The sequence below is a fragment of the Varanus komodoensis genome, unplaced genomic scaffold, assembly GCF_004798865.1.
Source record: "Varanus komodoensis strain SLA01 unplaced genomic scaffold, ASM479886v1 scaffold8, whole genome shotgun sequence".
NCBI classification, from domain to species: Eukaryota; Metazoa; Chordata; class Lepidosauria; order Squamata; family Varanidae; genus Varanus; species Varanus komodoensis.
In genome coordinates this window covers 27,251,376-27,263,938 of record NW_025336481.1, presented here as the reverse complement: position 1 = coordinate 27,263,938, position 12,563 = coordinate 27,251,376, and the positions used below count along the sequence as shown (strand labels likewise).

Here is a 12,563-nt window from a genome sequence, read left to right as displayed (position 1 = left end):
TTTTGAAGCACAATCAGACTCTCTCACACTATGTGCAATGACAGAATGAGGAGTTTGCTGAAATAATACTGTACTTCAGTGGAAAAAGATGAGAAGTTTAAAGAATGTGCTTCCAAACCTACAATGCTGTTCTGTTTTACTTAGATCCAAAAGTTGCATGATTGGAATAGGACTTCTAGTCACACAAAGGGACTTCTCACAGACTATAACCTTATACATGTCCCAGATCCACTCTAGAGGATCACACAACCTTCAGGAGTAGGGTTCAGCGGGGAAGGAGAGGATGCTTGGTGTTGCAGGAGGGAGCAGTGATGGAAATCTAGTCTTCTATTGGGTCCTTCTCACTGCCAGAATGGTACTCTTGGATACAATGGTTATAATACTGTTTTGTTTCACCAAGCAACAGGATCTTGATTTGCCTTTCATGGCAAACTGTTTCTCAGTTATAAAAATTAAGCATTTAATTAGCAAGTTTCAGCATACAGTTTTGTTTCTGGAAACCAGTTTCTTTCTTTCTTAGTTAGTTTGTTTCCCCCCACTAACAGCTACGTGTTCTAAGCCTTCTCAGGCTAAGGGATCTTAAACCTTATCAGCATTAATAATTTGAACCAATGTGGAAGTAATATGTATCAAATAGTTTTAATTACATACATTCTGAATGCTCACATCTCCAAGTGCATCCTACACTATGAAGAGTTTAATTTTTTATACATTGGGTTGTTGTGTCTCAGTCTCATGTTGTTTGGGCCTCATTCTTGATTTTTCATTGTTATTTTTAATAAAACAGCCACCTTTGACAATTTTTTCAGGAAAAGTAGCATATGGATATGTACATAAATACATTTGCTTTACCCTTTTCATTAGTTCTGTGAACCATGGTTAACCTAATATTTGATAAGTAAAGCTATAGCAGTTCTTTTCAGAGCCTAGCTACATGTTGCATCCATATCATATCAGCACAACCCCACCGTGTCAAAGCTCTGCTTGTTGAGGACTCTGTAGGCTCTGTAGACCAATAAGCAGAGAAATCTAGAGGGATAAAAATCTCACAGCAAAAGTAAACAAAAACAAAAAAAAACCCTCCTACTGGCTGTGTTTCTCTAGCTGTTAGGCTCCACAAAGATGCTTCCACATTTGGGGAAATAGACACTCAAATGGCATATGTGGGTCAATGCAAGCAAGTGTAAAGTGAAGTGTAAAGTGGATGCTAACACTTTCTTAACTTCACATGTACAAGGAGTGAGAAATTTGTAAAGCCCTGGATGTTTTGACCTACCAGTCCATTAACCCTCACTATTGGCACTGCTGGCTAAGTCAGATGGGAGTGGTAGGCCAGAACATCTTTAAGGCTATCAGTTGCTCATCCCTGACAGTTTTCTAGTAGCAGTGACTGACTATGAAAGGGTTCTTGGAACTGTGGTGGTTAGCTCAAGGAAATTTGGAGTCAATGTGCAATTGCTGTTAAAAGAAAATAAAAATTCCATGTTGAAGGATCATTGGGAAAAGGAATGGAAAATTAAAATATGCCAGTATCATAATGTCATAATATAAATCTGTGTTGTGACCATACTTGGAATACTGTGCACCATTCTGGTTACTGTATGTCAAAAGACATATTGTAAAAGTTGTGTAAGTGCAGAAAAAGGCCTTGAAAAGTTTCAGTTGCTGAAGCAACTTCCTTATGCAGGCATTATAGTTTAGAAAATGGGCAATTAAACAGGGACCTGACAGAAATGTATAAAATTATATACGAGGTGACACAAGTGGATAGACAGTTTTTCTCCCTTTATTACTTCTTTACATGGTATGTTGTTAAACTGTGAAATTTAATTCTATAAGATGTAGTGATGACCACCAACTTAGATGGTTTTAAGAGAAGATTAGACAAATGTGTGGAAGATAAGGCATTATAAAGAAAGTAAGGGCAACATTCAGTGGATATTTAGACAGCAAAAAAGTATTGCAATTCTCAGCCTTCCCTAGGAAGCATGGTTGGTTGGGGAATGTCAGGAATTATGGGACTTTTTCTGTCTAAACATGCATAGGATTGCTCCAGAGGTATTATATTTAAGACCTATGCTTAAGCAAGTCTTAAGTTAAAGCTGATTCAACATTTTTGGTTAGCTTAGCTTCTTGTTAATGGTTTCCATGCCACTGTTATTTATTTTTATATACAGTTTTTATATACTGCTTCACATCTAAACATGGAAGGATAAGGGCTCAGAGTAGAATAATTCAGCTTTGAAATCTTTTAGAACAATAGTCTTTATTTTTATGCACCACAATATGCAGTTATAGCACATTAGGCTTTAAAACATTATTTCTAAATTAGTTAGGTCAGTTATGCAAGGAGGAGGTTCAGTCACAACAGGTCTTTGTAATCAACAGGATTCAAACAAAAGATTTACAGTGCAATGCAATATGGTCCCATTGGCCTCAATGGGACTTATTCCCAAATAAACAAGGATCAGCTTGGAGCTTTAAGACATTCTTAACTCTGTCTCTGAACTTGGACTGGAGTGAGTGATCCTATGGCCCCTAGATATTATCTAAGGGGCCATAGGATTGTTTGGAGTTTCAGATCTGAGGTCAGAGACTAAGCTTCAACCTGGAATCAGAGTTCTATCCCAACCTCCTGCAACCAGCATGAAATGAACAACTGTTCTTATTGTTTTGACTTGTTTTGAAGTGTTGTTGTTTTAAATTGTTGTGCACCAGCTTGATGGCTTTTAGTAGATAAGGAGGTATATAAATGCTTATTAACTTACATTTTCAAGTTTCTTTCAATTTATTCACTTCATAAAAATCCCCAGATTGTCTTTTCCAACTTCTTTGGTTTTAACTGAACCCAGAAAAAGGAAGCTATTGGATCTTTTAAAAAAATTATCTTTTTCTTTGTGTCGTCTTTGTAATTTATATCCTTTTAATGCCCAGGGCTAGTGGGACAAGGTCAAGTGGTATTAAGTTTTCTGTAATGTCCTTTGTCTTTCTGGTTTGAATTTTCTAAAAAAGAAAAAAAAAAAGACAAAGACCGCCAGTGGAAAGGAAGCTATAGAATGACAGACTGAAAAAGGATTTATCTTAAATAGAAGTAGTGTACAAGGTAACAATTTTACTTCTGAAAGGAAATAAGACATTGAGGTCTCTAAATTGCAAGACTGAAATGCCAGTATTAACAAACAACATATGATGTATTACACAAGGAACAGAAAGCTTTTCAAAATAGTTCTGCCACCTTTTGTCTATATTTATGTTTTTATTATGCAGCCCATGCTCATGGTATCAGAGCATTCAAAAAATTAGACAAATGTACAATGACCACTGAATCAGAGATTTGAAGATTCACACTTCTACTTGTATGCTGCCAAAGTACTCCAAACAGTCTTAATCAAAATGGCCACATTTTGATCAATTAGTGATTGAAGTGCTTGGCAAATTCACCACTGCTAGCTATGTGTTCAGCAGCATGTTGTGCAGTCACTGGAAGATTAGGTATTCTTCATAGAATTCCTCCTCTGGCGAGTTCTCTTTAAATAACTACATTTTATATTTAAAGAAAGCAGAGATAGACACTTTAATATTAGAATCTCAGAATTATCCTGCCAAGGTCTTACATGCAGAACAGATCCTGTCCTCAAGGTCAGAGCACCAACCTCAAGAAATAAGCCATCATGAAAGTTTCCATAACGGCTGGGAACAGAAATCCATGATTAGGTTTTTTCCAATGAGAAACTTCTCTTTGTTCCTTCAGAAGGAAAAATGTGCCATATCCTCTGGTCCCTGTAATATCCTTACCAAGCTCATAGGACTGGTTTCTCAAAATACTAGTCTGTAACACCTGGCATTTGCTATGCACTTCAGTAGCTTCAGGAAAGAAAGCTGGGATAGTGTTACTGAGCCCAATCCATATTCGTCAATGAGTCTTCTTCAAGGATGGTCATTTAAAAAAACAGTAGTCCAGCAAATCATCTGGTACAATATCAAAAGCATTACTTGTTAAATCAGTCATTGATTCAACATTCATTCAAGCTCAGTAAAATATAACTTCAATGAACATTTGATATTTCCTGTATAGCCTTTTCCATAAATTAGTCAGACAAGAATCAGCAGTAATGTCCTTGGTCATTTCTTGCATAGCACTAGAAGTGTTTTCTTTGTAGTAGATGACTTTGGCAACTGTAGAATTGTGCCACTTTTAGGACAATCCAAGGGAATTAGATAAACCCTCTTATGGAACATTATGTATATTGATACTCAGGTATTCAGAAAGATCCAAACAACTGTTCCAATAAAGAGCAACCAAATGACACGCAAGTGCATCTACCCCACTTTCCAAGACATTTTAAAGGCCTCAGAAGAAAGGACTAAGATGGAAAGGGAGGGGAAGATGCATCAACATAAGAATAGATCTTTCACAACAGAATCAATTCTTCCTGTTAAAAATACAGATCACATATTTTCTTGCTATATAGGAAAGATACCAGTGTGTACTATTCAGATGGAGGGATAGCTCCAGAGCAGAGCACATGCTTTGCATGCAGAAGATCCCAGGTTCACTCCCTGGGATTTCCATTTGAAAGGGTCTGATGATGGGAAAGGCTTCCTTTCTGCCAGGACCCTGGAACTGGACAAATATCCTGCTCTGGGATAAGGCACTTTCCTGTTTTTCCAACCTAAAGTTCTGCAAATACAGCTTAATCAACGTTAGCATAGTCAATCAGATAAGAGTCACACATAGTACCATCCTGAAATAAAATTTGTTTCTCCATAAGAGTAACTGTCAGATTGCTCACTTCATAAGGGCCAATAATCCTCTTTGAATCTTTCTGAAACATATGTATATTAAGAAAACCATTTACACATACGGGACAGAAGATAATGGGAAAAGCCAAAGCACGTCAAAATGGAGTTATGTTTGGAAATAGAATGGCCAAAGATCTGTTGTCATGCATTTAATAATACCTAGCATGGAAGGCAATTTCTGAGCCTTGCGTTAAATGCTGCAAGAGAAAGAGGTGACACAAGAAGCATAGTATCAACGTTTACAGCAGCTAGTTTTTATCCCACTACTAAGCTTCCTGTAAAGCAAGAAAAGAACTCTTTGTATCTAGGTTACAGCTGGGGTGGGTACCTTTCATTTCATCTTTAGCTTGAAAGAAAAGACTCTGAAAAGAGGAGTATACAGGTTGGTTCTTAGGAATGAATCACAAAGAGTTAACTAACTTGACATAAGCAAGGGCTGTGCCGTTTAGTTCTAGTTCTAGCAATCCAGATGAAAATGTGTAAGCTCCATTGAACTAATTGGGGTTAGCTCAAACTAATTGGAGATTAGCTCAAGAGAAACACACTCTTGAAAGTACCATAAAGGAATAAGCTTTTCATGAAAGTGATTGTTCTTCTCAAAGAATATCCACCTCATTACTTTTGAAAACAATAGCTTGCATGATATCTCATGCAGCCTGAAAGTTGTTGTCTGGCTAGTAAAGGAAAACTTGCAATGTCCTTCTAGCAATTTGGATTGCTAACTGGCAGTATGTTTGCTACCAAATCACTCATAAATGCTTGAATTTAGGAAATGCAGTTCTGCAGTATTTGTACAATGTTTGTGTCTCTACTATTAAGGATTTCTTGATACAGTTGTCTGTAAAATCTTTCTTTTTTTCTTCTAGTTTGACTCAGCTTGCACCTCTTTTTTCATTCATCTCTTTGAAAAAGCTAGATATCAGCAACAACTGCTTATTAGGTGAGTTTATATCATATTCCCAGTTCAACAAGAAACTAACATTAGTCCCATTTGGGGTCAATTTTACCCAAGATAAAAGTCTCTAAGACAAGAAAAATGCTGCATATGAAAATCCTTCGCTTTGACTGAAATTCTTTCAGGACATTTCAATCATGTTTCAGCTATCAACCAGTACAGTTTATTTCAGGTTTAATCCTTCCTATGCATTTGCAAAACAAAACAAAAATCTGCATGACATTGTTTGATCCATTGACTTTTTCCTCTGCAGAGCAATAGTTTGGCCTATTAACTTTAAACAAATCATAGCAAAGCTTTCTTTGAGTAGATTTTACTTCTTTTTTCTGGAGGTTTTTGCTAAGAATGTTAGCTTTAAAAAGGAATCAAGCTGAATTGAACCTTCTCTTCATTTGTTAGGCGCCTACTGTTATGGGGTATAGAAGTATTCCCTGCAACTATTCCTATGGAGACTCTGGTCAACTTTGTGCCTCAGGCATGCTTTGGTTGATAGAAAGAAGAAAGTGTAAAAAAGAAGAGGTTCAAATCTGGGAATGTTTGAAACTAGGCTCTTTCTGACTATTTCCTAGAAGGTCAAGATGGTAGGACTGCTTATGTGTAAATTACAGTACAGAATGTGAGCTAGGAGGATGCCACTTAAACCACCATGTGGGATGAGGGCTACAAGATCCTTTGGGGAAAAGTTGTTTTAAATTGTCATGAGTTTACAAATGCTAATGTAAGTGAGTTAGGTTGTTAACATGTATACAAAAGGTGTCTAGAAAAACAGGATGCAGCATGGTTTCTTCACCAGCACAAATCCATGGAGTTTTAGGCATGGTTGAGACTTACATAGACACTGACCCATGCTAATGAGAGTTCACTCTTAAACAAGATTTGAAACCAGGTTTAAAGCTGATATATGGTGGGATGAATTATTGTTTATTTATTTATTAGAAGTTTTTATAGGCCATTCCTTCAGCTTTCAGAACAGTTTACAAGTAGACATAACACGCTATCCATGAAATCATATCCAAATACAAAGAATTAACAATCGTGACAAGAAAATAAAACAATAGTAATCATATTGATTAAAATTAATATAAAATCATAACCTGTAATCAGCAGTTAAAATGACGGAAGAATAAAAAGCTTTTGATCTGGTGCCAACAAGTGTAGTATCAGTGTTAGGTGCACTTCCCTAAAGAGGTGATTCCATAAATGGGGTGCCACTACCGAAAAGGCCACATTCCTTGCTTCCTTTAAAGGAGGTTCTCGGAGAAGGACCTCCGTTGATGATCTTAGGGTCTGGGTAGGTATATACAGAAGGAGGCATGCCTTGAGATATCTCGGTCCTAAGCTGGATTTTAGAGTTCCACTTCATTGTCCACTAAATATTATCACAACCCTGAGTTAACTCTAAGTGTTGTTTTTACTAACTTGCTAACTTGCTATTTGAAAGTATTTTGTTGTGATCATACTAGAAATCATAGAATTGTTTCAATGTATATTTACCAACTGCAGATACTAAAAGCATCATCCAGTGGTTTGGTGGCTGTGACAGTTTAAGGGAATTGTCCATACAAGGAAATCCACTTCTTCTGGAAGAGAATTGGCGGTAAGCGGATAAGAGAAAAGAAGTGTGACAAGTGCAGTTGAAAAGTAATGCAACAGGTGGCTGAGATTCTGTTTGTCTTCCTAGCCTTTAGGGATAGGAAGGGATGCTTTTCTTTTAACTAAATAATATTGAGAAGTAGAGCATTTTCCTTTTCTGCGTGGTTCCATTATTTCATAGAATTGTTTCACATATCAGATTAAAGTGAGGGAAAGCAATGGTGGTCTCTAGTATCAGTAATTTTACAACTATTATTTTCACAAAAAATAAAGTGGGCTTTGTGGGTTGGATCCAGACTTCAGGTAGCTGCATGAGTAACCCTGAAAACCTTAATGCTTAAATGCTTAAGTCATGAGTCAGTTTTCCCACTAATTTCAATGGGAACTGACTTCACCTAACATAAACTGGATCCAACCCCATTTTGTGTTAGGTGATTAGCCAGTATAGATGTGAAAATGATGAATACATACCTTTTGCTGAATTAGTAAATGCAGTTTCAGAGAAGAGGAGCAAATGCATTTATCAAAACTGTTCTAGCAATTCCAGAACTGTTCTAGCAAATAATTTAAATAATGAACAAAGCCTGATGTAATCACAAAGAACTAGATCTTCCTGATTTGTTTGAATTTAAGATTACCAACTGATTTTCAAAGCATTCTGCCCCCCAAAACATTCTTTTCTTCCTAGCTGCATTTCTACATATATTGAAAGCAGTTAAAGATAAATTGGTATACAGAAATAATCACATTTACTCTTTCTGGCTTCATATTGACTACATTAATAATTGTGCCTGTATGCATGTTCAGGCCAAAATTAAATAGACCCTCTAAATTTCACCCTTTCAAAATTATTATCTTACAGTAAAATGTTGCATATTAGGAATATCCCTCATACACACACACAGCCCATAACTTTTTTACTTCATTTTGTAGCATATTTCCTTAGCTTTTCTCTTAAAAGTCACTCTTGTTTTTGTTAAATACAACTCCTTTTCCACTTCTGCTTTTCTGCCTCCCACCTTTGACAAATTCAGTATTGCCTCCTGTATGCCCTTTCCTTGACCTTACATTTACTGAAGAATGACTTAGCTGCTTTTGTTTCTATCCCTTCTGATCTTTTTGCCCCCTTTTCCTAGGGCAGTTATTGACCTTCTGGAATCTTTTGGTTCTGGATCCCGCTGTAAATCTTACCCTGCCCTCCCAGCCCCTTTTTGGCTTATTTAAAGAGTTAATTCTAATATGTGAAAGTTTACTTTTAATAAATAATATTTTATTATTTTTGTTTATTCTTTTAAAGGTGTCCCTCCACAACATTATTATGTGAGAACCTTCAAATATGTCAACACCTTTCTAGGCAACTTGTTTCAATGCTAAGCTGTCTTTACACTTAAGAAGATGTTTGCATTTTTAACCAGTATCTACTTTCCCTTAGTTTAAAACCATATTTCTTTTCTTATCTGATCCCTGGTGGATAGGATGACCAATTATTCTCTCTACTGAGATCTCCTTTCTCATGCGCTGACAATGCTGTTAAGTGTATTCTAGGACCACACCAATTTTCTCATGCATGTTCTAACTCTCTGCTAATTAGCTTTTTGAAATCTTCGGATATATGTCATCACTCAAACTAATTTGAGCTGATTTAGTCTTATGTCATATCAGCAGTACCCATCCTTAGTAATTTGTCCATGCCCTTTACTTTTGGTTTACCAATAATTATAACATTCTTCTGTGGTGGGATTGGTCTTCTGCAGTTTTCCCCATTTTGTTCTACACTCAGTTTACATTTCCAATGCTTTCCAATTATTTTTTTCCATGTTCTTTTTTGCCCATGGATATTGGCTCACTCATTTTTGAAAATCCACCTCAACTAGGGCTGGTTTGTGCATAGAAAAGCACTGATGTACATAGAAACTTTATCATTCATTTTGTCAGAATTAGAGATATTTCCCTTTCAAATAAATACAATATCTTAGTTTAGATACTAACTTTTTGCATGTGGTGAGGGAGAAGACAGAGGGGAAATTATAAGATAAACACCAGTTCTTGATCATACCATGGCAACAGGTTCCATAGGTCGCTTGAGCAGACCTTTGTTTCAGACTATCAATTAATATTGTATATGGGAAGTGGAGATGAGGGTAACATACACTTGGAAAAATATGGGGCTTGAGTTAGCATAATGTTACCTGTGAACATGTATTTATGTTTTTGCATGATGGAGGTAATTAGTGTTTTGGCTGTAAAAGCCAAAGGCCAGTTTTGCAAAAATATTGCACATCATATAACAAAATAGCAGTCTTACTATCTGTACTTATATTGTTCTTGATTGTTGAGATGCATATAATTAATTGCTGCTCCGTTTAAGCTCCGTTTGAAATAAATCCTTGGAATTCCTGAGCCATCAAGGTCCTCCTACACTGTTTGACCAATTGAGCTTTCAGGACTGGACAAGAAATTAATTTATCTAATGGGATACTATAAAGTATGGATTTGTTGAATTCAGCATTGACTATAACTTCAGGCAATATGTTTCAATGAACTTTACATAACCCCTTGATACCAACAAAGGAATTAGTTGTAAAATTTCCCAATCGGTTTCCTACTTTCATGTCCAGCCAGTGATAACACTGAAGAAGCTGAAGTACTAAGAAATCACTTTTTAGAAATTAAACCCTGGGATCAGTTTGAGCACTCCTAGGGGGAATGTGTTTCATTGCAGTAATGATTAATAGAGCCTCTTAAGTGACAGAATATTCACCAGGAAGTTTTCACTAAATGAAATATTGACTCAGCCGTCACCAGGAGAAACCCAGCTGGAAAAACTAGTGTTAAGATCCCATGGCTCTAAGAAACCATACTTTACAACATTAATCAACTTGATATGGCACCTTTTCAATATATCATTATTCAACATTGTCTCTAATAGACCTGCAGATTCAAGACTATTGGTTTAATATCATCATCTAACACTCTGACACTTCTAACAAAAATACAGAAATGTGTTTTGTTGTAATGGTGGTGGTTCTAGCATAAATGAGAATTATGGTTTTAATAATATTTACTGAAGTGAAGAATATACTCCAGCCAAAATTAAGTGTTCCCTGGATCCATTGAAGAGGACTAAGCATATGTTTTAAAATTTTGGTGAAATCAGTGCAACTTGAAACCAGCTAGATTTTGTCACATTTGGTCGTAATATAATAGACCAAGAAATTTGGAAAGAAGGCCTATCCTTTGCAGTTGCAAGTCTATCCTTTGTAGGTCTAGAAGTAAACAGATCACAGTATGAAGAGGTATTCCTGCCATAAATATGTTTCCTCTATTAAAAGAAAAGAATAAAATTAGATTCAGAATTTCCCACCAACAGCAGCTTGAACAGTCTTTGGCCCAGTTTACATGATTATCACTCAGTAAGTAAAGCTTATGTTCCTTGCTACATATGCAGGTCATTTGGCAGAGGGATTAGCATAGTTATCCTCAATCTTGGTCTGGGTTTCCACATTGGCTTCTTTCCCCACCCCACACATGCAGTCATAGTCCATCTAATTGCAATAATTTTGCACAGATATCCATCTCATCCAAAACCAGCAAGCTGGGCAGGCTGCTATGTCATCTAAAGTACCCTGCAAATCTTCTTACTTCTTCTCCGGTTTTGGCTTAGTCTGTAAACCCTATCCAGATCCCACCCATGTCCAGTTCAGATGACATAGCAACTGATGTGTGGGTAATTATGGAAATGAGGCAGTGTGCGACCAGAGCACAAGGCACAGGGAGAAGAAGCTATGTTGGTTTCTTTTCCTTAACTGAACATGTAAACCCAGCCATGCTGATTGGAGTCAGACAGCATAACATATATTCAGGAGTTTAATAGGATTTGACTGTGGTTTGCCATTTAACCATGGATTGTTGTTGAAATGTTGGTTGTTGCTGAAACATGGATTATTGTGCTACCTGAGGCTGAGTTAACAAACCACACTAATCCATGGTTGATAGTAGCCCATGGTTCAACAACAATCTGCCCTCAACACATACTCCACCCTTGAGTGTAGGTTATCATGTTGTCTGAACCCAGACATGGTGGAAATAAAACCAGTGTAGCTCATTGCCATTTGTAAGAAGACAACCCAAACCCATGGGCTGTTGTAGAATTCTGTGTAGCTTGTTAGTCATAACTACACATAACCTTGCATGGGTTCACACAACCATAAGCACACTGCTGAAGATAACTGTACTAATTCCCTTTGCACATGACTGAAGATAACTGTACTAATTCCCTTTGCATGGATTTCATCCAATAAAACAACCCACTGTAGCTTCTAAGTCACTGCTAAGCCATCATGTCATGCAAACCCGCATGTTTTTATTAGAATTTGGCGTCTAACATATTAGGGATTACATGAGTGGAACCAGCTGGAGCCAAGGGTCAGACTAGATGGCCTGTGAGCTCCTTCTGACTCACTCTGTTTCTCAGGCTTCAGCTAGATTGACACAATCCAACTTGCCTGTGTTAGGATTGTTTCCATGATTCCACAACAGAAATTACACTAGCAAAGACCAGATTTATCTGCTATGTTTCTAGCCTGACAGCTCATGGCATGAAGTAGAACTATACTTAACCCATTACAGGTTGCTGAGTCATCTTAATCTATATTGCACAAAACTCTAGCAAGCCATTTTCAGCTCACCACAGCCTCCCTCCACCCCCCGAAACTTTTCTGGAGCAGGGACAGATAGGAGATTGCAGAAGCCAGTTGTCAAGCTAGCTTTTATGATCCCTTTTGGACATTTATGAGCTGACCCTCTATGCAGCCCAAGCAGTACCTTTGAGTGATTGCCTGTGGCAGTCTAGCTGGCTGCACAGTAACTTGTGCAGAAAGGAAGGAAGGAAGGAAGGAAGGAAGGAAGGAAGGAAGGAAGGAAGGAAGGAAGACACACACACACACACACACACACACACACACACTAAAATAGTCATTCCCTTAATCACAGCTATTTCATTTCAGGCCTCAGCTGGGGCAATGTCCAGGGGTACCCAGATTGGACATTGCCCACAAGAGGCTCAAAATCCATGTTCTTTTGTCTGTGTTTTTCTTTGACAGTGTGCAGAAGGTGAGCTTTCAAGATCAAGTCAAGCCATGAAAGATTTTTTGTGGAGAATGTGGTGTGTTTCAGGATTTACCTTCTCTTTTCAATAATATCCCCAATTTTT

The 12,563-nt window shown here is 37.2% G+C and overlaps 1 protein-coding gene across 1 annotated transcript in view; it reads left to right on the top strand.

Moving 5' to 3' along the window:
* The window catches only part of LRRIQ1 (leucine rich repeats and IQ motif containing 1), a 114,490-nt gene that overhangs the window by 33,035 nt on the left and 68,892 nt on the right, over positions 1 to 12,563 (top strand). The window contains exons 14-15 of the mRNA XM_044455321.1: positions 5,670 to 5,743; positions 7,262 to 7,355. Coding sequence (XP_044311256.1) covers positions 5,670 to 5,743; positions 7,262 to 7,355 — 168 coding nt within the window. The remainder of the gene's footprint in view (positions 1 to 5,669; positions 5,744 to 7,261; positions 7,356 to 12,563) is intronic.